This window comes from Ooceraea biroi, chromosome 6, assembly GCF_003672135.1.
Source record: "Ooceraea biroi isolate clonal line C1 chromosome 6, Obir_v5.4, whole genome shotgun sequence".
NCBI classification, from domain to species: domain Eukaryota; kingdom Metazoa; phylum Arthropoda; class Insecta; order Hymenoptera; family Formicidae; genus Ooceraea; species Ooceraea biroi.
Genome location: NC_039511.1, coordinates 6,091,177 through 6,116,073, shown reverse-complemented (window position 1 = coordinate 6,116,073; position 24,897 = coordinate 6,091,177). Strand labels below are relative to the sequence as shown.

General features: G+C 39.9%; 2 protein-coding genes across 3 annotated transcripts; both read left to right on the top strand.

Annotated features, from left to right (window-relative positions):
• Window positions 1-13,722: 13,722 nt before the first annotated feature.
• On the top strand, window positions 13,723-20,125 carry LOC105280215 (zinc finger protein GLI4). 2 transcript variants are annotated; one of them, XM_011340552.3, is made up of 4 exons: window positions 13,723-15,740; window positions 17,825-17,968; window positions 18,055-19,031; window positions 19,107-20,125. In XM_011340552.3, the coding sequence occupies exons 1-4, from the start codon at window positions 15,346-15,348 to the stop codon at window positions 19,298-19,300; spliced, it is 1,710 nt and encodes a 569-aa protein (XP_011338854.1). In that variant the 5' UTR covers window positions 13,723-15,345; the 3' UTR covers window positions 19,301-20,125. The 2 variants fall into 2 exon arrangements, with proteins under 2 accessions (XP_011338854.1, XP_011338853.1); XM_011340551.3 differs by having other exon boundaries at window positions 18,055-20,125.
• A 1,795-nt stretch (window positions 20,126-21,920) lies between these two features.
• On the top strand, window positions 21,921-23,342 carry LOC105280216 (autophagy protein 5). Its single transcript, XM_011340553.3, has 4 exons — window positions 21,921-22,188; window positions 22,267-22,472; window positions 22,540-22,862; window positions 22,948-23,342. Exons 1-4 carry the CDS (start codon window positions 22,033-22,035, stop codon window positions 23,058-23,060), a joined length of 798 nt encoding a protein of 265 aa, XP_011338855.1. The 5' UTR covers window positions 21,921-22,032; the 3' UTR covers window positions 23,061-23,342.
• Window positions 23,343-24,897: the final 1,555 nt, after the last annotated feature.

The window sequence follows — 24,897 nt, the reverse complement described above, 5'->3', positions numbered from 1 at the left end:
GAGAAAGAAAGAGACGCAAGGCTGGAGGGAGAAAGAGAGAAAGAGAGAGAGAGCCGATCATGAGAGCGAGAGTGATGGAGAAGAAAAAAAAGGGAAAAACGAACCGAAAACCCACACCCGAGCCGGGGACTCGCGAGGGGCCTCTTCGTGCTCTCAGTTCGAACCGAGCATCCTTGGAAACCGGCGGTTCGATTCTAGACTTTGACTTTTCTGTCGTGACTCACACTTGAAGTTCTGTCTCCTTATTACAGCTTTTTTTCTTTTCCTTCTCTTCTTCTTCTTCTTTTCTTCCAACTTCAGTGTTCGCACGTGTCTTCAACGAAAGCATGAAATTGCGACCACGGAGCATCCACGGAGAGATTCAGCGTCACGTGACGTAAATATCTCGTTACTTGTGTCCAAGAAGTCGCGGCGCAACCACGTGGAGGAGATCCTTACTGATCTGTCTACGGTCAAGACACCAGTTGCAAGTGCGCGATACCGAATTCTCGTTCATCGCGCTGCACAACAGTATTCCGCGGCAAGTGATACGAAGATCCTTGATTTTCCCTCTTTCTTATGAGGTGAGGACACTGTGTCCCAAAGGATTCCTTCCACGGATCTTGGATTTCGATGATTGAAAAGAGGATCTGAGGAACTGGCTAATCTGTCGTTGGTGAGTTAAAGATCATTCCGCATAAATATATTTGTTTTCAATAAGAACTGATACAACTTCTTCATAGATTTCATCTGGAAACGATACTTTCGGACTTGCTTATGATGTGCTTAATTTTATTGATTCAAGCAAGTTGTATATTTATCTTTAATTTCTTTGATATGATATTTCATTACATTCTTTGAAGTTATTCCCGTTCAATTATTGTACTGATCGTTGATCTATAAATAAATATTTTCTTTCTCATTTTTATTTAATTTCAGTTAATTTTATTTTAAAAAGTAATAATTTTTTCTTTGTTTTCTAATGTGACTAACTACAGTTATCAAGTCGTGATTCAAACAATTTTATTAAATTTAAATGGATTATATTTACTAACTGGAGTTTAGATCTTGATGGCTTATATGCACAAATGCAGTAAAGAGATATTATCTTTTTAATACATCTATGTCAATCATATGTCAATATAGAATGCAACATTACAATATAAAGTAAAATATAAACATAAAGTTTCAAGTCAATATAAAATACATATTATCATATTTATATTAGTTTTATTTATATAAATAATAAGAGGGCAAAATAAATATGATATAGAAAACTTAAAAAAATATATGTGTTTATATTATTTATATTATGAAGAAGTTATATCAGGATTCATCTGATTAAACCTGATTCCCGTGGCTGTCATTTCATACCAATCATACGACAGATCGATTTTATTTTTTTATTTTTCGCTCAACGTTGACCGAAAACGATCCATTTATCGTGATCAACTTTTTGAAGGAAGCTATCGATCTCTCTATGATTCCACGAAACGACGGCACTGGAAGACCTTTCAAACCAGTTTCCTAAATTTGCGGACGTGAAAAAGGTTGCGATGGACGCCTTTATGATTTCGCGGTGTACACAAAAACCGAGCAAAGACGTGCAGTTATGATACTCGCTCGCTTTCCGTGATATCCACTATTACTGTTACAAAATATTTTGCGATATTTAATTTAACGTATAATACGTCACTACATTCCATATTCTACATCCAACACAGATCTGGTAATATTGAATATCTGCACCCTCTTTGAAAATGTTGCTTCATTCACTAAACAAACATTCGTTACTGACGTTTCTGACGCAACTGGAAATTCTCGGGATATCGATTTTAGTCCGGGATGATCTATTTTTCAAATCCAACGGAAACTCCCTCGTTTCGAGCGACAAAAATAGGGGGTGACAAACGTCGTTGCAGCTACGAGATTCGCCATAGCGTGACATACAGAGGGGAGGAATGACATAAAAGGAAAAAGCGAAGTGAGAATGGGATATCTTTGAGCAGGACCCAGTACAGGCATTTTCGAATTCACGGGAGAGACAAGATGGGGTATCAGATCCCTGGGATAAAGCGCACATGGTGCAAGGATAGGATTATCTCAGGTCAGGTACAAGAACGTCCCAAATCGAGGTCCTCTGAAGCGTCGTGCCTCGGTAACAATGTGACCCACAGCAGATTCAATGAGGTTGCGTAAAAGTCCATACAATTTGTTCAAAATGTGGGAGTCTGTTCGTCTTTCATGCACGAGGTTCTTTCTACAAAACAGGCAAAAATATAAAAAGATCTGTACATGAAATGTAGAATGTGTTAATGTACTTTTTGCTATTTTTTGAAAAACTTTTATCACTTTTTTAATAAAATATTATATAAAACTTAATTTATAAAAATCGAATACATTATCTGCGTCCAGACGAAAATCTTGACATTGATTCAACCATAGTCGTATTACTTTTTGAAAGTAATATTCAAAACGGTCTCATCTCGTAAAAAGAACGCACACGTTGGTTGAACAAGTCGCCGAGCAAAAAAATCTTGATCCTCGTCGTAACGAATCATCTGATATACTCGTGGAAGAATCTCAAATTGGGTCCAGTCCCTACGAATATCCGCCTCGAGCGGCCGTTGACCGATGCGCGTTCAAAAGAAAGAACCCAGAAAGATGATCACCTATGAACCCACCGGCGACCGTTACGCGGCTTCCAGCTTCGCCCGAGTCATTTTTCGAATTCGCCTAATCTCGCCTAGACAATGGCACGGCGATGCACGCCTGGAAGCAGGACGAAACGTCCCGCTTCAGGATGCGCGCTAGAACCGGTATCCTGTCGCAGGACCGTTGGCCGGGACACCTCGCGAGCTCGGGAAGGAAGGAGGCTATAACGGGGACACGCGGAGGGAGTTCAAGGAAAGTTGGTGGGACCTATATGAGAGGGTGCATATGTATGTGCACGCAGGGATACGCACGATGTCTTTGTGTCCCGCGCGAGGCGATTGTCCTATTGTTACGCGGGATAGGCGAGACAGGTTTCATTTATAGTCACGTATGGTAATGATCCCGAAGAAAGAGAAAGAGAGAGCGACAGGCTCCCATAGGCCTATGGGCTTCGGGCGCAAGTGGGTAAACCGGGCAGTCAAGCAGCCAGGCAGGATGAGGAATCGCGCACTGGGATACGCATATAAATTTGCATATTTTCGGCCCGCATCCTTCGACGCCCGGCCCACGTGGGAATCCGCGGGCTTCTGGGCGATCGGTGCCACGGTAAGTCGTCAGGAGAATGACGAACTCTTAACGGTTTCTTTTGTCACGGACTGGAGGTTCCGTTCTGCATTCAGTCTCGCGAGCGGGAGATCTATAAGTTGGTAAAAATTAACGTAGCTGCTACTATACATTTAACTCTCGTTGTACGACAATAGAATATGAATGACGAGTACATGGCATGGAGTCGAGTGCAGCACGATTGCTAAAAATCAACGTCCCCACTTTGTTTATTGTCCTGATTATACACTTTTAGCATATCGGAACGACCACGACAAGCCGGACAATTTCTTCCGCCCTTTGGCGTTCCGAATCACGGCGCATTAATGGTACCAACTACCGGGATCGCCCTATTTCGACTAAATACATTTGATAGGAAATTCCGATTGCGCCCGTTGCATCCTGCATTGCAACGAGTTTTTGCGAGCTGTCTGCGTTGGTACTGTACTTTACGTGTTGTTCTACAGTACTCTACATAATGAGAAAACAGATTCCGCTTCAGCCTTCGTACGTGGCGGGATCGCATACTGGGTACCCAAAACACCATAAACGATACAATGAGGTGTTTTGGTTCGCTGGCCAAACTTTTTTTCTCAACCCGCAAAAACAGCAAGCGACGGTCGTAGACAAGAAGGCTCTTTTGTGCGGCAACCTTCAGCCAATTCCTGTTTGTAGGTGGCAAGACTAGTGGTGAAGATTTCATTGTTATTGACAGTGGATGGTCCTGAACTTAAGAAGGACAATAGACCACCAGAACTGCGTTTAGAGACGCGCAATTAATAACAATGCGGGAAGCTCTCCCGCCAGGCATGTTTCCAGACAGCTTTTCTAACCCGCATGAATCCTAGCCAAGCGTCCCACCATGTTTTCTCTTTGTCAATCCCGTCATACGGCAGCATCGTGCAACCCGCAGTCTGTTTTGTCAGAATTGACATTTATAATCGATACACGATCGATTTATAATCGGAGTTTCCAAGAACATTCACAATTTACAGCAATCGTCTTCTGAGTAAGAGAATAAAGAAATCTATCTCTTTATTAATTAAATCTTATTATTTTCAATATCTCCAAAAAATCATGATACAAAATATTTTTTATTCTCTCGTATTAAAAGTCTTCCAGCATGATCGCGTTATTCGTAGCATCGTTTTTATTAATTCCAACTGGCAAGGATTTCAATTACGTACGGCTGCCCGGAATTTTCGACCGATTCCATAACGAGGTATCACGAGTGGAGGCTGCGCATTTTTTTGAAGCTCCGTTTCGAGTGTGTTTAATAGCACGGTGGTTAAATGACTCCTCTCTCCTCTTGGTTTCCTTCTCCGCGCGCGCGTCCTTCCTCCAACGTTGCTCACCCCGTCTTTTTATTTTCCCGAGGAACAAGGAAGAACGCAAGGAGGCAAGTGGCGAGGAGAAAGAGGAAAAAGACAAGGGGAGGGGCGATCCTTCGTGTGTGGTCCTGCCGGAGTCCTCGGTCAACTCGGTTGGCCAAGGTGTCGCGTTGTGTGTGGTATGCTTCGGTGTCTTACATCGCGTCGAGACGTCCCATGCGAAACACCATAAGCACGGGGAGGTCCAATGATTCTATGCACATGCAAGCAACGTGCAGGATGACGACTCGCGAATGGTGCACACACTCCATGCGAATCCTCTAAGAAGATTTGCAAATGGACTGAGTATGTCATTGTTCTTTACTTATTCGTAGATATCTTTGGATCGCCATTGTACTCCTGACGTTTCAAGTTTAGCATCATTTGTTATTTCTACACTTCGTTGCTTTGAGAGATTTTAATCTATGATGGATTTTTTTAACAAGATATTCTCACATTCATCTCGAAGTAATGTCACGCTAATAATAGGAACTTTCGACGAATGCGAAAAATTCTTAATTTTTTAAGTTTCCTTAAAAGTACATAAATTGTTAATCCCTTATTCTTCAATTTATACATCTGTAAACTTAATGAGAAAATTTACAGACGTTTTGGATCCATATATAATTCCCAAGTCCCAGAAATATTTCTTTATGGTCGTTGTTCCACGGATCTTTAAATATTATGTATCTTATTTAGACTTCTATATTGATTTTAATTTGTCGATTAATCGCTTTTGTAAATGCACTTGCTTTTTAATAGGTGACACTTTTAGTCAATGTTGCTCAATTCAAGCACTTGTTATTGCAAGAAACCTAAGCATACTGCGGGCACTATGCTTGTGCTATTATTGGAAGAGCGATAATCTCGTTAAAAGATACTTAAAACGTATTATGCAATACAATACTGTCACTTCTACAACAATTTTTTTTGTTTTTAACTTTGTACTTAAGCAGCTTAGCTTAACTTTAAAAAACGACATATTTTTCAAAGTATCATTTTTAAAAATAATAAATAATTTTGTCCGAATGACGGAATAATGAACAGCTGAGCACAATCGCACGCTTAACTGAGCAACTAATTATTTATTTTTGTTAATGATACATGCTTATGTCAGCTATTAAATAGATCGAGTAAAATGTATTCATTTTTCAGTTATCGATTTACATAAATAATTTAACATTAAATTCAACGTGTGAATTCGAGTTTGAAAATATCTTTGTCAAGCTTTGTAAGTAATCTCATTCTTAACAAATTCATTACAGTATATCAATATCAGTATTTGTGCAAATGCGTGCATTATTCACTCAAATCATACAATAATCAGTTTGTTACAAGCTACGTACTTATCAAAAAAAGACACATTACAGATTTTTTAGCAGAAATAAAACCAGCGATAAAGAAAATTATGACTATATTTGATCTCGCAGAGATCGTGTCACCTACCTTAGCCCTGGAACAAAATAGAAAATGTAAAAAATAAAAAAGAAATAGAAACAAGCTACGAAAATGCGCGACGGCAATATTTATTCGATGTGGGAGGTCTTACGGTTTCCCTAGCACAAAATGTTCGAATCATTTGTCAATGCAGTCCAGTTTAGCGATTCGTCTCACCAACACCGAAGTTCCACAACGATACCATAGGTGCTGGTATGGTCTGTAGATCCTCCTGCCCCCTCGATTCCTTTCATTCTGGATCCTCTTTCGGAGCCTGGGCAAGGATGTAGAGTAGGGTTCTTCCGCGTCCTTCTGGAATGGCTTTCTTTCTTGTGGTCTACCGAAGGTGTGAAATTCGTGATTAATTATCGGTTTTCGTAAGCGGGTTCTCTATAGATCCATAGAGAAAATAATGCTGGTTGCATATGATACTTTCTCATACCCCCTACATATTATACGTAACGTAAAACGTTTATGAGAAATAATATTTTGCAAAAAGATATTTTATAAAATTATACTACAGGTAACTATATATCAGTTTCTAAAGGTAATGCATCCTCTAAAGAAGAATGCGCAGCTTCGAATGTCTGACGTGCTCGTGTTTGCAAAAATATTCTTCCAACCTCCCGTGTAGCCATTCGCCGGGACATTCCTGCGCGTCGTACAAACAGAGAGGGGAGTTGGCAAATATTTTCTTTCCTACGTTGGCGGACGCCATACGCTTTTTCAGAAATGGAGAAACGTGCGAAGGTGAGAGTTTTGATCGTCTCCGACGGTTGAACGGTTATACAGTGTACCGGGGTCAGACGCTTCGGGATAAAATCGTAATTTATTAGTTAAAAATTAAGATATATAGATCGGGAATGCATCGTACAATAGAAAGCACAAACCCGATCTCTTGTGGTTCTAAAGCAACATTATTACAATAATAACACCACCAATGTATCAAATTGCCGTAAGATAATGACATAATCGCAGAATTATTTAATTGACGTCTCGTTTTCTCGTGCTGATGATATAAGAACCGAACGACGTGTATCACGCACAAGCGTATAAGATCATCTTTACGGAGAGAATGCAGGAAGAACAGAAGACCCCACGGCGGGAGGATTTAATCTTCAATTCCGAAAATCAACGTAATGTATTCCACCCCGAAGGGGGTAGTCCCTCCTACTCGGCTTAGGAGTGGACGAGAAGGTAAGAGAATGGAGGGCAGGGAGCTCGCAACCTGTAATTTCAACGCGAGCGGACTAAGTCGTCGGTAATATGGGAGCCCGGAGCTGGTATATAACGGCTCATTTCCATAATTTGTTCTTTAAGCATCATTTTTAATAGGCCCCTGGCGCCGAGTGAGCGGACCGCGCGGCGCTTCGCCGCCGTCGAGGCCGGAGCTTCGTCAGACCCCCGTAGTGCTTACACGACATCGGTCAGACTTCTGTTGTCCTTAGTCTTCGTTCGCGTCGCGATAACGTCTTCATGTTCCCACGAACATAACTTAGTATTTTTGAAAGAGAAATAATATAATTTCTGGAAATCTTATTCTTCCTTTCCTTTGTTTGATGCGAGTGCATGAATAATAAGTTTCGTTGTAAAAAATAAGGGAGCGCACTTCTTCATGTCCGAATCGAAATAGCATAATAGATAATAAGGTGTAGTTATTGGTTTCGACCAGATTGTGCGTAATTTTCTGCAATTTTTTTCAGCCGGATCATATTCTTTTCGTTCCGCTCTTTTATGATATATACGCTGCAGGAAGGCACTGAGGCGCAGATGTCACCTCATTGTCTCTATTCTTGTAGCCGCGGAATAGGCATCAATCAGCACAAATGGCCTACATCGGTGACAGCATTACGCACAGGTTGCACCAGTACCCCGAATTTCGTTTAATTGGGATCCCATAAAAAAGCGGAAGTGCGGTGCAACTCGCGGGATGAGATGGTGCGCGGTGAGCAAGTGGCGCACCGTCTGCTGCTGCTGGCTTTATAAGCTGGTCACGTGATCGAGCAGGATCAACGAATCAACGCGTGGTGGTGCCACGCGGATCGGAAGGTTACCAGCATGAGAGGAAATTGCGGGGAAGGAAAGAGAAGAGCGATAGATGTACGAGGAAGGGGAGGAGGAGGAAGAAGATAAAGCCGGAGCGAGATGAAAGTTCGCTTCTTCCTCGGTAGCATGGTCTCGAGTCGGCGTGGAGGTACAGGACCCCCGCCGTGCTCTCCCGCTGCGACCGGTAGCCATCCTCCTGTCCCGTACGTAATACGCATTACGTATGTGTGTGCGTGCGTGCGTGCGTGCGCGACCAAAGTCTGTGGAGGACACACGCGCATACCGCGACGGAGGACCGGCATCGGCGGCGCACGCCATTGCGATATTAATATTCCGTCTTTAAGCACAGTAAATCAACGAAGAATACGTCGTTCATCCCCCAACTCCGTTGCTGACCTCGTCCATGGTTTCGGGTTACTCCGCGCGGAATCGCCCGGAAGGGGAGTATTCGAAGCTTCGATTTGCTTGCGCTTTTTGTACCCTTCGTGCGTATCAAAGAAATTAAAATATAATGAATAAAGATAATTTCCGTACGGTTGAAGACAAACATCTACGATACAAAGCGAGTAATATTGTACGTGTACGTCATCTCATCTACATCATTATTTGCTTTGATGAAATGACGAGGATCGTCTGAGAATTTTCAAGTTCACAAAGCAGACTCGAGTTACTCCCCTCCATATGTTTCTCTCACGGCACTCGAGGCCCGCGTGACTATCGACTGCTCCCCGACTCCGCGCCGCCAGTGGGATTTCGAAAGAGTGGAAAATAAAAAAAAAGGCGAACTCTCTCGACACGGCCCCCCTGACAGCGCGACTAAATAAAAAGTACGACGAGAAGCACTAACCGCGACGTAGCTGCGCTGCGTACAGACCGCGGGAATTTCAACCCCCGCTGTGAGCCACGGTGGAACCACGGAGGCTGTTCAACGGAGAGATCGCTCCTCCTTTCTTCCCCCTTCGACATATTTTTGTGATGCGAACCACACGCAAAGCGCCACGCGATCTATATATTCGGTTTCTCACCTCGTCGCGGCTGAAAGTGGTCTCTCGCTGAGCACGCAGCAAACCAATTTTCTTCTCAAGGTTTCCCTCGGAAACCGGGGGCTTCCCGTAGGGCTTTCACTTCATCGAGATGGGAGGTTCTAAGGTTAATGAATGTTTGACGGAGCAACTATATTCGCTTTCCGCGCGCTAATGATAATAATGGATCACTTTGTCCCTTCAACGCTTCGTTGAACTCGCTAGGGAAAACTCATATTCTCTTTTTTCAATTTTTACTAATTAAATTCACAAGAGGTACACCTCAACGCAACGTTCCTAGCAAAGTTTGGTACTAAATAACGTTACGCCTGTATCGCTGAATTTTACTACCGTGCCCCAACGTAGCTTTAATTAAGCAGGCATTCGGCATGTCGAAAGCAAATTATTAGTTGCGGCGGCATTGAACGTGAAACCGCCAGCGAGTAGCTCGTACCCACAAGAGGCGGTTCAATTTTTCACAATCGTCGTAAACAGGCTCCTGAGGACATAACGGCTACTGAAATGGTCGCTTCGTTGGTGAGCACAAGCCTTCCGAAGATCCTGGGGCCCGATGATATTCCCCAAGGGAAAGCACGGAATCAAATCTAAATGAAAGATCTGAGGAAGAGAGGAGAAGAGAGGGAATCTCCCTCTTGGAGAAGCGCGGTGGAGGGAAATAAAATCTCTTTTGGCGTTCCTCGGACACATCATAAGCAGCAGTGGCGAAGATAGTGGGAGGGAAGAAAGAAAGGAGGGGAGAGGGAGTAGGGCTATCTCTCCCGGATCTCAATCTAAAAACTCCGAACATATTTTCTCGAGTTTAGAGTTGGGCACTTCCATTGGCCATCGTGGAATCTCCCTCTGTCGGGCCCGGGTCTTCCTTCTTTCCGTTCCCTCTTCTCTCTCTCTCTTTCTCTTGATTTCTTCTACCTGTTCATCGCGTTCCCCGAGATCAAAGCACGCCGACGCCAGTAACCCGGTCCGTGGGGTGTCATCCGAGATGAAGGGTGGGAACCAGCAGTTGTTGGGAGCATCAGAGGGGAAGGCCAGATAGGGCAGAAAAGGCCATACAGTATTTATTAATGCACCGAAGCAAGGTCGCTGGGGGTACTTCTCGGAGGATGAATCCAAAATTGAGTATTGTCCTACGTGTGGATATAAATCATAGCGCGTCCGCAGAATTGATCAAGATCTTCGTCGCTGAACTTCTTTAATGGCTTTATATTAAACGCCTGAAAATGTTTCGGAAAATGAAAACAACTTTTGAATAAAAATTTATGTGTGAAAGTGACTGATATTATAAATAGCAGCATTACGATCTGCATAAAACTAACAAAAGAAAAAGATAAACGACACGATGGATGGTTGTTTGAGACCGAGGCACACAATAATAATTTTTTTCAAGTTAAGATTGCAGGACGATAACGTTTATGTTCTTCAATCGATAGTGAGTTACCGAGAAATATTCGATTCCGCAATATCATTCTTTAGACTTTGTCACAAATTGCCTAACTATTTATATTAATTTTATAATAATGTTTTTAGAGATATAATTAAATTTTTCGAAGAAACCTGTTAAAATTCTTTACTTTGTAAAGTATTCCATGATATCGATCTTATAAGATATTGTGATGACAGGTTCTGATAAAAGAATATTTTTGCAGAATATGACGAAGCAGCAATAAAAATGACGGTGATATTAAGCCGCGATATTAACGTAATGGATGGGTGTTGTTAAATTTGTGTTTATTCACTTATCAGACGCAGTTAATGTAAGAGGACCCCCTCAGCGGTGTTATCGAGAAGTCAGCGTCGATAATACCGGAATGTGCGTTCTCTCACGTACTCTCGCGCTTTTGTAAAACCTTTCTTTCGCCTTTCTTAGAAAAAAAAATAAGACAGCCGTGAAGAAAAATTGCTTATGTTATAAAGATATTGATAATACATTGATGAAAAATGCGAGCAATTAAATGTCACTTTTTTGTAAATGTTTTGATCATGTTATAGTAAGAAAAAGAATGCTTTTCTGCAACATTGAGAACCACTCGTGCTGATAGCAACAGGTGGATCTTATTATGGCGATAACGCCCAACTTATGTACTTGTTTACTTCAAAACGCCAGACAGCGGATTCTGAGTCGCGACAAGATTAGATTGTCGTTCAATTAGCACTCCGACGATGAAGCATTGCTACCAGACGGTATTTGCTTTTGGCTTTTCATGACTATTCAATGACTTTGACTCTTCACGACTTGTCCAATTTTTTATAAGAGTAAAGCTCGTTAAACGAATAAATGGATACACGAAAAAATGGCATCTTGTGCGTAACTCTCACGTTACAAATCAGATCAGCGAACAAAACAGCGTGGTAAATGAGATTTCTTATAGATCAGGTCTATCCTCTCTTTATCGAAGAAAGTCAATCAGTTTCCCGGGCTTTGTTCGCGGAGCATCGGCCGATTGTGTGATGCACCATGATGCGATCATCTTACACGAGATGGAAAACGGGACGAGATTCGTCTGATTTTTTATCCGAGAGAATGAACCATTATCTCACGCGTATGCATTTACGATATCTGTTGTGTCTACGAGAAACGCGTTTTCCGCTCAGGAACGAATTTTTATTTAAATCGCTTTTGGCGTTACAATTTACAGCTGAGAGGTATGCTTCCATAAATTCTTCCTAACTTCATGCAATATAACATACTTCTATAAATTCTTCTTAAAATACTAAAAACTTCCACACGCACCGTTCAATTATTTACGTACTTGTATCTCATGTGATATAACACAGCAACCAAATGAAGCATGAAAAGGAATTAAACGTTTGCCATTTTCTAAATATAGCAAATAACTTCTATTGTTCGTATTACAAAAGAGACATATTAAGCAAAATATTTCTGTTTCAATATGAAAAAAGATATACTGCAAGAGAATATTCTATTGGAATAATAAAATTCACATAGTACAACATTTGGATAATAGAAAATTCAGATAATATTGATGTTTTCTAATAACGGAAATTTTACTGTACTAGATAATGATTCTAACACGCTGCCGGGAGTGAAGATAATGTTACCTTGACCAGTTGTCATGGCTAGCATAGTAAAAGATTTTAAAAGATTAGTATTTGCATTAGCATTACAGAAAATAATGTTTCCGATTAGTGTGTTAATTCTGAGTATTTAGATAACGTCTGTGACCAGTGTTTACCAAGTTTACCAAGGATCAATCATGTTTATGAAATTGCGTTAATCACATTTATTATAAATACTGTCACGACGAATGATCCGTGACAAATCGAATTATATAATTCGGAATTTGTTCTTCCTCGTATGACGCGATGTTCCACGTTGCAAATAGATGATGATAAATGCATCGAACTGTCTTTTCTACATCGTAAATTGAACCCAGTTTTGATCGCCAAGAGCAATCCGGCATATCGGTGTAATCGAGGGCCTCACAGGTTGAATATGTTTGCTGGGTGCTATAATATTATATTGCCTAACGAGTCTGCTGATCTCTAAGGTCACGTCATACCCAGGCAAGATCATCGCGATCATCATCGGCGCGCGCTCGTCCAATTATGAATCTCGCGCCTACGGTCAAATGTCATTATTCTTTATATCCACTCTAATATCTGCGCCGATCGCCGTCGATGCTCTAATCGTTCTTGCCAAGCGCCACGAAGACGCAAATCGCTTCTCCTGTCGTTATCAATTACGTCATCGGCCAGAAACGTGTTCTCCAGAGACGAGAAGTCCACGGCGACCTTCACTAGTTCGCCTTTCGAAACTGCGACAACCGGCCACTTCCTGATGACGAGGGCCCCCCTGGATCGAAAGAGCCAGCCGCCATCACTCAGGGACGTTGTCGTCATTTTCGCGAGCGCGTGATTTCGCCGCCGGGAAGAAATTATACCAGGCCGCGGCGGCGAAGTCTGTTGACTCAGCTTGCAGCCGCCCGCTCATTCACACCGACACGCTAATACGCCAGATAACATGTCGTCAGTTGTGAAAGATACGCGCGGACTTTGTTCCCACCCGCGCTGGTCGGTTCGCGAGCGCTGATCAGCAGCCAAGCGCATGGGCCAAATCAACAATACGGGCCACGCCGAATTCGGCAGGTCATGATTACACCGCGGGGGGTAACCGAACGACCCGTCTCGTTATTCGTGACAGAGACCCATCTGTCCTGCTCATACTCATTGATCAACGCGGTTGATCTTTGTCTCGATAAAACATCAGCGGAATGAATCACGATTCTCACTCATGTAAAATTTGATTTCATTTAAAAATTCCGATGTCTCTATTAGACTTCAATAACATTATTTGTTCGTGTCCATTGCCCTGATGTCATCCACGTGATCATCGTCAGTTTTAACAATTGTGCCGATCTTATTTCTTCTTAGAACTGCTAAATTATTTAACGATCAATCCGAGAGTCGCTGTTAAACTATTTATATTATGTTGTAATAACTTTTGCGCACGCGCGCAACTAAAAAAAATGCAAGATTAAATTTCTTCTGAGATTCAAATACGCTCTGGACTGTAGATTTCATAACAAATCGCTGTTCAATTAACTCCAACATCAAATCAACTTGATACTGACTCGTCTGCTGAGACGACAGTATCGAAGGGGCCGCCGAGGAGTGCGCGACAAATTGTTATCATTCTTCTTTTCGCTGTGTTGGTGATGCTCATGGAGGGGCAATAGAGGCGATAGCGCGACTATATATAAATGTGCGCATCCGTCACCGCATCAGTTCGATGTTCCTCCGTTTCGTTCTGTCTCGTTGGCAGTGTCCGTACGACGTAGTCCGACCACATCAGGCATTGGAGCGCAGATTGCCGAAAAAGCTACTGATAAACAGTTATCTTCCAGCTACAAAGAGGACAGGCGGGTCGACGCGCGACTGCAGCTCAATCAGTGAAGATCCATTTGGCTTCGTTCTGAAGTCCGATCGCGATTTTTCCTGCTCGTCTTTCCTTCTCGACGTGTCGTTTCCGAAATCACTGTCAGCAAACGGCAAGCCACTTGCGACCAGGAACGATGGGATTCTCTTAGCATCGATTAAACTCTTCTCGCGACTTCAGCCGTTTTCCACCGAGTAGGGACATCGAGTTTCGTCTCAGCATTATTAAACAAATCCGCCAAAATAACACGTGCAGGGATTGTCCTCTGGAGTGCGACGACAGTGTCTCATGACTCATTTACCGCGGTTGTCCAGCCCAGTTATGTTCTCCATCGAGTACAGCAAGCAATTCCTGAGCTACCGTATACTCAAGTCCAACCGGTTCAAGTACATCTGACGATACGGACTCGGACTACGTAGTAGAGGGTGTGCGCAAGGTGGTGTGTGTGTATTGTGCTGCGGGCGACTTGTCGTACCTACGGTGCTCAGGAAGATAGCAGGAGTGTCTCAGCAAGACCTGGAAAGTCTTGTATCGGAATCAAATGGCCGAATCACTTTCCTCAGCTTCGTGTATTTGAGGAAGTGCGTCGATAACGACGGCCCGACTCAGCGTCATCGAAAATCGCTAGTGAGGCGAATCTTTCGAAGATACGGAGCAATAAGATTAGGGAGACAAAATTATCAAGTTAACAGCGTTCTATATAAATAGAATTTTATAAACAGAAGTAAAATATTCAAATTTAAATCCAAACGAAAAGGAAACGCTAGCAAATATCTCATTGATAACAGCATATTAATCCGTTATCAGAAAGCTCTTGTGCAACAGAGTTTAATTTGACAAGCAAAAGAAAAGATTTTTATCCATTCAGTTTACAAGAAAGGCCATAGCAATTAATGCTTTTGTCATTAAGGAAATTTTGAAACAGTAAAATAAATCAAACATCAAACAGCCATTTCCGTCTGAAACGAGACGGAAAGTTCCGAAGGTTTAAAACGGATTTATCTAAAATAATGATACTGCTCGCTAACATGATGCGCTTTTACATTGGCTTGTAAAAGATCATTAGAGCGAGAATCGAGCGGCGGAATCAGAGCGAACGGAAAGCGAAATTACTTGAAAATCTCTTTGAGAGGCAGGGCGCGTCCGCTAACTTTCCACGGCAGTTACATCCATATACGTACACATCCACACATACAAACCTGTAATTAGACCTGCATAAAACGCGAATTAAACGGATTCACTAATTAAAGCGACGATCGAGCGAAATCTGCACGTCTTTGGCAAATCGGCGAATCGGCCGGATAAAATCAGAGGCAAAATGATGAAAAAAATGATCGTTTACGTTCCGGGCAGAATGCCAACTCACGTTGGTCCCTACGGTGCGGCTCGTTACTCGGGCACCCTGCTAGGAGCTGTCCCGGGTTTTTACAACCCGGTTTCCGGCTACTCTACCAGCCCGGACTCGAGCTACTACGGGAGCTTCAGCGTCCAGCATCAACCGTCGCTGGACCTTCCGGTTTGGCCGCGAAGGATGCCGGCCGAGGAAGAACTAGGGGCCTCACCGGCTGCTGGCTTGGCTGGGCTGGGGGTATCCCCGGGCACTCTTGGTAACGGTGGTCCCCCGAGTCCAGCACACAGCGACTCCGATGCATCCAGCTCAAGTTTAGAATTGGGTACCATCAGGACTGGCGAAAACGCACAATTAAAGTGCAGGTAAGCGCAAAAGAATCATTAAATTTCTGTAATGTATACAGTTTTAAATTGATCTTCTAATAGTAACGTATAATTAATAATAATTAGTTCGTACGCTTTGAAACATCTCTGAAGTCAAAGATTACTGGATCGAATGATTAGCTCAAGAATATTTCTCTTGCTAAAAGATCAATTAAAATAGTAATAAGGAAGATAAGAATGCAGCGTCGTTACTCTGAGGAAAATTATTAAACGACAGAAATAAATGTATTATTTAAATAATCAAATTCAAATCACATTAAACTCGGCGCTAGTCTAGAGCTTATTTATAGTTTAGAATACAATTGTACAGATACAGTTTTCCATTCCGCGCTCCGTGTTGGCTCTTCGAGATATACGAAATCACGTTATCTAAATGCAATACAAATTTCTTGTATCAGTCGATATACTTTATTGACGTCGTGTTCTCTTATCACAGCAAAACCAATATAATCTGTTAAGTTTCTTTTCATTTTTAAATTTGTACTTCCCTTTTATATTTTTATCCGTATCTTAGCACCTCGCAATGTGTAATCTCTCCATCTGTTCCTCTCCCCTACCTTACATATTAATTTATCTGATAAACGCTATTGTAAATTGAAACGGTAAAGCGATATGCTTTGCGCAACGCGTAAAGCATAATCTCACCTCACGTGTCTGTTATCAAGAAATTATATGCACTGCATTTGAAATGATCAAATGCGTAGTCTCGCTTCAAGTTTGCACTTTGTCACAGACGTCGTGTTTGCGGTTCTTCTTCTTAAACAATGCTAATTTATCTCTCGGCATAGATGCGCCATGTCTGTGCGCGCTCACACGCGCGGCGCGCGCGTACCGGTTCCAACCAGTTTTCCGGTTATCTTGGCTGATATATCGGGGGGCCTTTCCACTCCACACATACCAGAGAAAATTCTAGAATTCATCTCCACGGGCACCATATTAATTTTGAAACATTCTATCAGAAATTATAAGAGCTCGATTCGCGATCTCCTGTTTATTTTTGTGCGTTTTCGCGGGATTCAGGTCTACTCAATATTTTAGAGACGGTTTATTATATTGAGGAAAGAGGATTAGTATCTCTAATGGTAAACACGTTTGCAACCAACTTGGTTTATATCCAAAGTCTACGCACTTTCGATAAAATTTAGACTCAACATAAAATGAAATGATAGCGGTTGCCTTTAGATAATGCCTTGAGATAAACGATAGAAGGAAGTACTGATATCGCAAAATGATGAATCACTAAATGGTATATGTCGTTTAGATATTTTCTATTGCAACTCATATATTTTTCGACTACATGGGTGAAAGTGATATATCGAATCTCTGTTAGCTTGATGTTATCATGGTGTAAATAAAAAGTATAACGAGTACTACCAGAGGGCTCATATTATTACGGTTTCAGAGAAGCCAGCTATCACGAGAAAGTTGTTTTTTTTCCACGTGATGAACACGTGAAAGCTGGATCACTTGCTCTTATCACAGAAAACACCATGCTCTGTAATCTAATATAAAGTCCACCATATCTTTACATTGAACTTCTCGCAATCTTTATTACATATCGTGCACGTTCATATTTTTTACATTAGTTATAAAACATGGTAAAAATATGTCATAATCGTTTGCATCATTTCTTAAATCCAGAAGTTAGAAACGGAGTTCAGCCCCTCTTTTCCTCCTCGCAGCCTAGTCATCAAATCACTCGAAATTACCTTGATCTACGACCTCCCGCGGACATATCCGTGCCTCTTAATTGGCAGCATTCGTTGTCGTAGACTGGAATACTACTAAACTCTGGTCTCTCTTGGGATAAACTGATGTCAAACGGCGGCAATTGCAAAATGGCCGGAATTGATATCAATTGGACGAGTCGGCGAACACTTGTGACGCAAATCATATGTCGATATTTCAGTGCGGCAGAAAAAAGCGGCTATATTTGCACATAATTTTCGATGAGTTGCAAGTCGCGATTTTACGAGACTAGATTAATATTTTTAGAAAATGGAACATTTGTTACATTTAGTCGTGCAATAGAAAAATAAAATTGGCATCCTCTTTTTTTATAGATGGCAAAATTGTGGCCGATGGTTTACTTCTCTGGAACAACTTGCGGGGCATGTCTCGAGGTTGCATGCAGCACCTGGTCCACGGGGTCTGTTTTACTGTGGATGGGAGGGATGCGTAAGAGGTGAACGTGGGTTCAATGCGAGGTAAATAAGGTTTCTTTGAATAAATTAATGTGCATGTAATAGAGGTCGCTCTTCCATTCTTAACTCGTACTTTCTTTTATACACAGATATAAGATGCTGGTCCACGTACGCACACACACGAACGAGAAGCCGCACCATTGCTATCAGTGCGACAAGAGCTTTAGCAGAGCAGAGAACCTGAAGATCCACGCGCGTTCTCACACCGGCGAACGTCCCTACGTCTGCCCCATCGAAGGTTGCAACAAGGCCTACTCAAATTCATCAGACAGATTCAAACACACTAGAACTCATGCCGTGGACAAGCCGTATTGCTGCAAAGTGCCGGGTTGTCCAAAGAGATACACTGATCCATCGTCCTTGAGGAAACACGTGAAAACCTATCGCCACTACGTGAATAACAATGACAAAGTTCAAGAGAAGAATTTCGACGACACCAATATTCAAGAGAAAACCAGGTTTGACGCTAATTCGCCCGACAAGCAGAGCAGCAGCGCGCACTCCGAATCGGATAAAAAAGACTCGAGCATCGAGAGCAATACGTCAGTTTCGAGTCCAAAGGCGAGCAACAGCTTCGAGGAACAAAGAAGCTTCGTTGAGTGGAACAACATGTACAATCTTCAAGAGCAGCGGAAGGAACAGGAGCAGGTGACTCCATCAAAGCCGTACGAGCGGGACGTGAAGATCTATCCGAGGATGTACGACGACAATTACATCATGTCAGATAGGATTCAAGTGAATCCTATGTACGCTTCCGGGACCACTATCATCAAGGACTGCCCCGCAGTATCGTCACCTCACACTAGTCCGGGTCGAGTGTCTGATGCGCTACCGCGCATCGGTATGCAATCGACGCCCATCAAAACTGAAGAACCCATGGAATGCAGCAGTGTCAAGACCTCCACGGTCGATTACAGAAACATTGAATCGATCGTCAATAGCACGCCTTGTAAGAAGGAGAACGCCATCAGTTGCGACCCAGTGAGGCACTCGGTGATCAAGCGGGCGGAGGACCTGAAGATGGAGGTGGAACAAATGCCGCTCAAAGAGGAATTCAAGGAGACCAGTAATGATTGCTGTTGTCGCCACAAATGTTGCATGCACAGTAACAGCAATATTTTGCAGACGAAGATTTTTTCAGATCTCATCATGAAAGCTTCGAATCCGCTCTTTCGACACTTGCTGGGCTCGGTGGATCTTCAGTATGGACTAGAGAACATGTGGAGCAATATCGTGGATGCCACCAATACGTGCGGCCAAGATCTCAGGGTAAAAAATGAGAATGTCACCGAAATGGAACAAGACCTGCCGCTGGATTTGACAATTAACAAATAAACGAGTAATTGGCTGGGAAAGCCAACACCAAAAATGCGAATTACATGAAACGTCGTGTATTTTAAATGAATCATGATCGTCATTGGTATACGAATAATGATCACTGGAACGAAAACCATTTCTAGATCAGACTGCGAAACCAAATATATTTTAATATTCTGTAATGCGATACAGCAAGATGAAAGCAGTCAGAAATTTCCGACAAAAATTTGCTCAATCCACTTAAGTAATTGTCTACAAGTAGCTGCGTCAATTAAAAGCGTTATTCAAAGATAATCACGCTAACTTGTAGATGTAATGACAATTTTAATTCATTCGATCGATACTTTCAAGATAATGTTTCTAGTTTTTTTTTATTAACTACAATTGTGAGTACGTATAAGTAGTATATATATATAATCCAGTGAAAACGACCTAGTCAAAATGATGTTAATGTAGCATTAAAACTGCAGTTCGTTTTCACTGGGTAATAATAAAACTGGAAACTTATTATATGACTGTAAATATATGTTTGTGTCAGATACAGAAATGAGAAATACAAATTGGTTCTTGTATACCAAATTTCTAGGATTTGATTTCAAGAGTTATGCTTTTTACATAATGGCATCCTCAACAAATCGTACATTTTATATGAATAAAACATATGTATCATATGTATATAGAACTTTATATGAACGTGTATGGAAAGTCAATTAAGGAGTGAAGTATGTTGAAAAATAAAATATTGGAAAGTGAAGTATGCAGGAAAATGCTTTTTTCTGTTTAGTAAAATGTGTTTAACATGAAATGTAAACTATTTCAATAAAAATACATTATTTATGTATATATTATTCGTTTTCTTGCCATGCGCCAAATTTTCTGTACAATGATTAACTACAATTGTTTCTTTATTCTAATTAATTTAATTAAAGTCTTATACACTTAAATGTGTTGTATAATTAAAAGTTTTTGCTCAAAACTTTCATGGAATTAAAATATTTTTTTAAACTAATTTAAAATATATATTAAATATCTTAATTAAACGATGAAGAAAATTTACTCTTTTCCTCAGGATTAACATCCTCCACCAGGAGAAACATCTGAGGAAAAGAGAAATATAGCTGAAATGATGTTCATAAAAAGACATATAGTAATTCGATCAATCTTCAAAAAGATACCGAAAGCTTACCTGGTATACATGAGCCTATTTTGACAAACATCATAACATCTTCTTTTTGAATTCACTTGCCTGTTGCCTGCCACCAATTATACAGACGTGTTTCACCGCAAGTCGATCTCTGTCATATACGGAATTTTTAATCTTTTTCAGCCAGTAAATGTTTTAAATTGTGTTATTATTCCCAGACAACACAAAATGTCCTCAGGATCATCCTGAATATGTCCAGGACGATTCAGAATATTTCGAGGATGTTTTAAGATATGATTCTAAATTTGTTTTATGAAAATTTAGTATGCATTTAAAATTATTTTCAATTATGTAGAATATTTAACATAATTAGAAATTTTGAATATTGTAATAAAATATAAATATCCCATAAATATCCACTAGATAACCACAGGATGTTTGTAAAATATCTGGCCTGTCTATATTATGTCAGATAGCTTATAACGTCCTAAAATTATCCTAAACACATCCAGGATATCCTGAGATTCCCTCCTCTAATTCATCAAGCGACCGATAGATGGCCAGGTCAGGCGTGACGTTCTCGCAAGAAACATTTGCGTTATCACCTTATAAATAACCATCCGGAAAACCGATCCAGTACTCTTTTCTTCTTCTTTTCTTTTGAAATCATTATTGCTTGAAGTGATATATCATTCCAAAAGAGTGAGATTCCACTAAACGAAATTTAGAGAGTAATTCATAAAATATAAAAAACTATTTTTTTACAAAAATGCGACTTAACTGTGTCTATCTTTGAGGCACTGATATATAGAATTGATAAATACCCATACAGCACAGAAATCAATTAGGACATATATCCTGTGGACGTCCCTGCGACGTCCCCTGGAGCTTCTGTGCTGTATGGGTTTCGTCCTTGAAACGTACGAATAATATCCCAAACATATCCTATAGAAATTCTTAGGATATTTCATAGGATTTCCTCGATATTCCAGAGGATCATATACGGTTATCATTTCCTCTTCCTCGGGACATCCAGAGGAGATCCAAGGATTAAAATGGGATATCCTCAGGATATCACACATGCACGTCCTGGATGTTCTTCGGATGTCCTTAGGACATTCTTGTGCTGTCTGGGTTTGTACTCCAATAAATTGTATAGCTTGGTTTTTTCTGTTCATTTTAGAAATAAATATCTTAAGACGACTTCAATATTAAATATGATTATTTATTTATTAACCAATCAAAACTCTGTTGATAAAACAGCAACGTAAGCGTTGAAAATAATTATTAATCTATAATGGTAAGAAACTTAAAGAAATTTATTCTAGTAATAATAAATTGTGTTATTACAAAGATTGTAATAAGAAAATTCTAATATCTAACGGAGTTTTTAATTACTATTTGATATTTCGAGCTTTTGTCATAACAACACTATTGTATCGAAATTCAATAATCGTATCGATAATCGAATTGGACATTTTCCTCTCTATAGTCTTGTGTGCTCCATGACGAATGAAAAACATAACCTAACACCAACTTTTCGATTACCCCTTATCGAGATAGTTCTCCAGCAGTAAATGTATTACAGTGAAAGCATTTAAACGCAATGGCAAACGATCGAGAAGTACTTCGGGAAATTTGGGATGGTAAAATCCCGGTTTGTTTTACTCTCGATTCCGAGGAAACCTGCGAGTTACAAGGTCCGGATCCGTTTTATCTAATGGTACCCAGATTAAGTTACTTCCCATTATGTACAGAGAAGGTAAGGCATGTGTTTATCAGGATTTTGGTTTCTCTGCTGTGCAAAAATTTTATTAGCACGATTTGATCTCCGTTTTAGGTACGAAAACACTTCATACGACACATACAGAGCGACAGCAAACAGGAGCACGAAATGTGGCTGGAATTTAATGGAATCCCGCTAAAGTGGCATTATCCAATTGGTGTTCTATTGGACATTTATTTTAATGACATTCAATTACCTTGGAATATCGTTGTCCATTTTGACAAATTTCCAGAAAACGTTTTAATGCACTGTCAGAATAAGTATGTAATACATTGTTTTCTTTCTAGACAGATTCGAGATTATAACCATAATCTTGTGTCATTCTAGGGAAGTTGTAGAAGCACATTTCCTCTCTTGCATAAAGGAAGCTGATGTCTTGAAGCACAGGGGCCAAATTGTCTCTAGTATGCAAAAGAAAGACCATACGCAACTGTGGAACGGTATTATGAACGATAAGTTTGATCAGTTCTGGTCAGTGAATGGTAGGCTTATGGAAGCCAGCAGTGAAGAAGGATTTAAATATATACCTTTCCGATGTTACACAAATGAGGATAAATACATTCAGAAGTTGATAAAGCCAATGAATGAAGAAGGCCAAAGAAAAACTTTAAAGCATTTATTAAGCGAAGTGTTCCCGGATCAAGAAAATGGTACGTAATGCTACACAAGTTTTTCTTACGAGTCTTGAATTTATTTAACGAATGAACAAATTGTGATTAGTCAATTTGGTTTTAGTCACAGTGCGCACTCATGGTATCCTGCCGTCGTTGGAAACGCCGCTTCAATGGATGTCCGAGCATTTAAGTTATCCAGATAATTTTTTGCATTTAATCGTGGTAACTTCATAACGTTCATTAGAGAGCAGATAATTTTCGTCTCAGTAAGTGATAGAACAACAGTTTTTCTAATTATTTTATATATATATATATATATATATATATATATATTGCTTTAAATCGTTTTGTATCAAATTATTTATTTTACGATAAGCGCGATAGGAATGTACGAATACCCTAAATTTTCTAATGTTTCGAATTCGATTAAGATAGAATTGTATTAGAATGGGAACTTATTAGAATTTTACAGGTACTTGCACATTCTTAAATAAATGATTCTTGTTTTTGTTAAAATGTGTATTTTATGAGTGAGACGAATGTGAGAAGTAGTTGAAAACTCGATTCACATGATGAATTTAAGAAGAATATATAATCGTGTGAATGATTTTGATCGAAGTAATTAATCTTTAACGAATTTAATGATAAAAGGTCATTAACACTTCATATACATTTTGTTTTTGACCATTTAACTCATGGGCATCTTATATAAAACACATATTCGACAGAATAATGATAGCATTAACAACTAAGTGTATTGAGACAGAGAGAGGGAATACAAGTAACTTCTAAGATTTTTTATTCATTAAGATACTGCACATTTTTCTTCTGGTTTACGATGCTCTCGTAAGATCTGTGAAGATAAATGAATATCCTGCATAATAATAGAACCTGCAGGTTTACGTATGATGACAGGATGATTTCCGTTACTGCTATATTCCGTTGTCCTACGGCTGTTTCCAAAACTGAGGTAATTGATGACTTCCTGCTTTCTTCTTTGTTCCTCCTACAATGAAAAAATTCCTTAATTAGAAATTTATTTCTTTCGGGCTAGGTTGATTTGATTTTTTTCCTACTTTTTTACCTTAAATATGATCATTGCGGTGTCTTGATATCTTTTCTGAATTTCTTCCTTGGTCAAGTTAATAGCTACTTCCGGAGATTTATAACGTGCAGTCATTAATACGTATGTCTTTCATGCATATTTAAATGTATCTGTCTATGATGTTTATATATACATCATGGTTATATCTGTAATTATATGTAATTTGACTGTTAGTATAGTAGTTTAGACACTCCTAAATATATGTAATTTTAATAAATTAGAAACAAGAAAAAAGAAAAATTAAGAGAAGAGATAATTCTGATCTTAAAACAATTCATGACATGAAAGTAACAGAAACAAAAGAAAAAAAATATATTAAATCTTCCATAGACTTTAATTTCTTTTATTTTCATTGAATAAATTTTGTTTTAGTGATGAGAGAGAGAGAGAGAGAGAGAGAGGAGATAATTTTCATAAAATTAATATTCTTTTAAAGTTGATACATCGATGATGCCAGATATATCCCTGTTGTTAAAGTAGGAAACTGTAATGATAATAAGCACATCGCACAAAATTTGATATGCTGGTGATTCAGCAAAACTCGTGCGCATTTTATTTATTTCATAATATAAACGACACGCGCAAATGCAGATAAAAAAATTAAAATTTATCTTCTATCCGTGAAACTGCTGCACGCGATAATGATTGCATAATCCGCATGCATTGGCATCACGTCATTCACTTGCAACACGACACAGACAAAAATAAATCAAATATAGGATGTCGTCGACTAATGTAATTTTGGAGATGTCTACATTTTTGTTAAATCATCAATGAAATGAAATTAAAACAATCTTAATTAAAACAATCTTAAATTCACTTAAATTAAATAAAAACAGTCTTAACATTAACTACTGTTAATTTTAAATATTAATTACTGTGGAATTATATTATTATTAACAATGGCTTTAAGGAATCTATTAAACAAAGTGAACATGAGCAATAAACACAGAGTGCTTGCTATAA

Coding starts and splice junctions, on each gene's coding strand:
- LOC105280215 (XM_011340551.3), top strand. CDS start 15,346: ATGATGAAAAAAATGATCGTTTACGTTCCGGGCAGAATGCCAACTCAC. Junction 15,741..17,824: donor AACGCACAATTAAAGTGCAG/GTAAGCGCAAAA, acceptor CTTTTTTTATAG/ATGGCAAAATTGTGGCCGAT. Junction 17,969..18,054: donor GAACGTGGGTTCAATGCGAG/GTAAATAAGGTT, acceptor TTTTATACACAG/ATATAAGATGCTGGTCCACG.
- LOC105280216 (XM_011340553.3), top strand. CDS start 22,033: ATGGCAAACGATCGAGAAGTACTTCGGGAAATTTGGGATGGTAAAATC. Junction 22,189..22,266: donor TCCCATTATGTACAGAGAAG/GTAAGGCATGTG, acceptor TCTCCGTTTTAG/GTACGAAAACACTTCATACG. Junction 22,863..22,947: donor GTTCCCGGATCAAGAAAATG/GTACGTAATGCT, acceptor ATTTGGTTTTAG/TCACAGTGCGCACTCATGGT.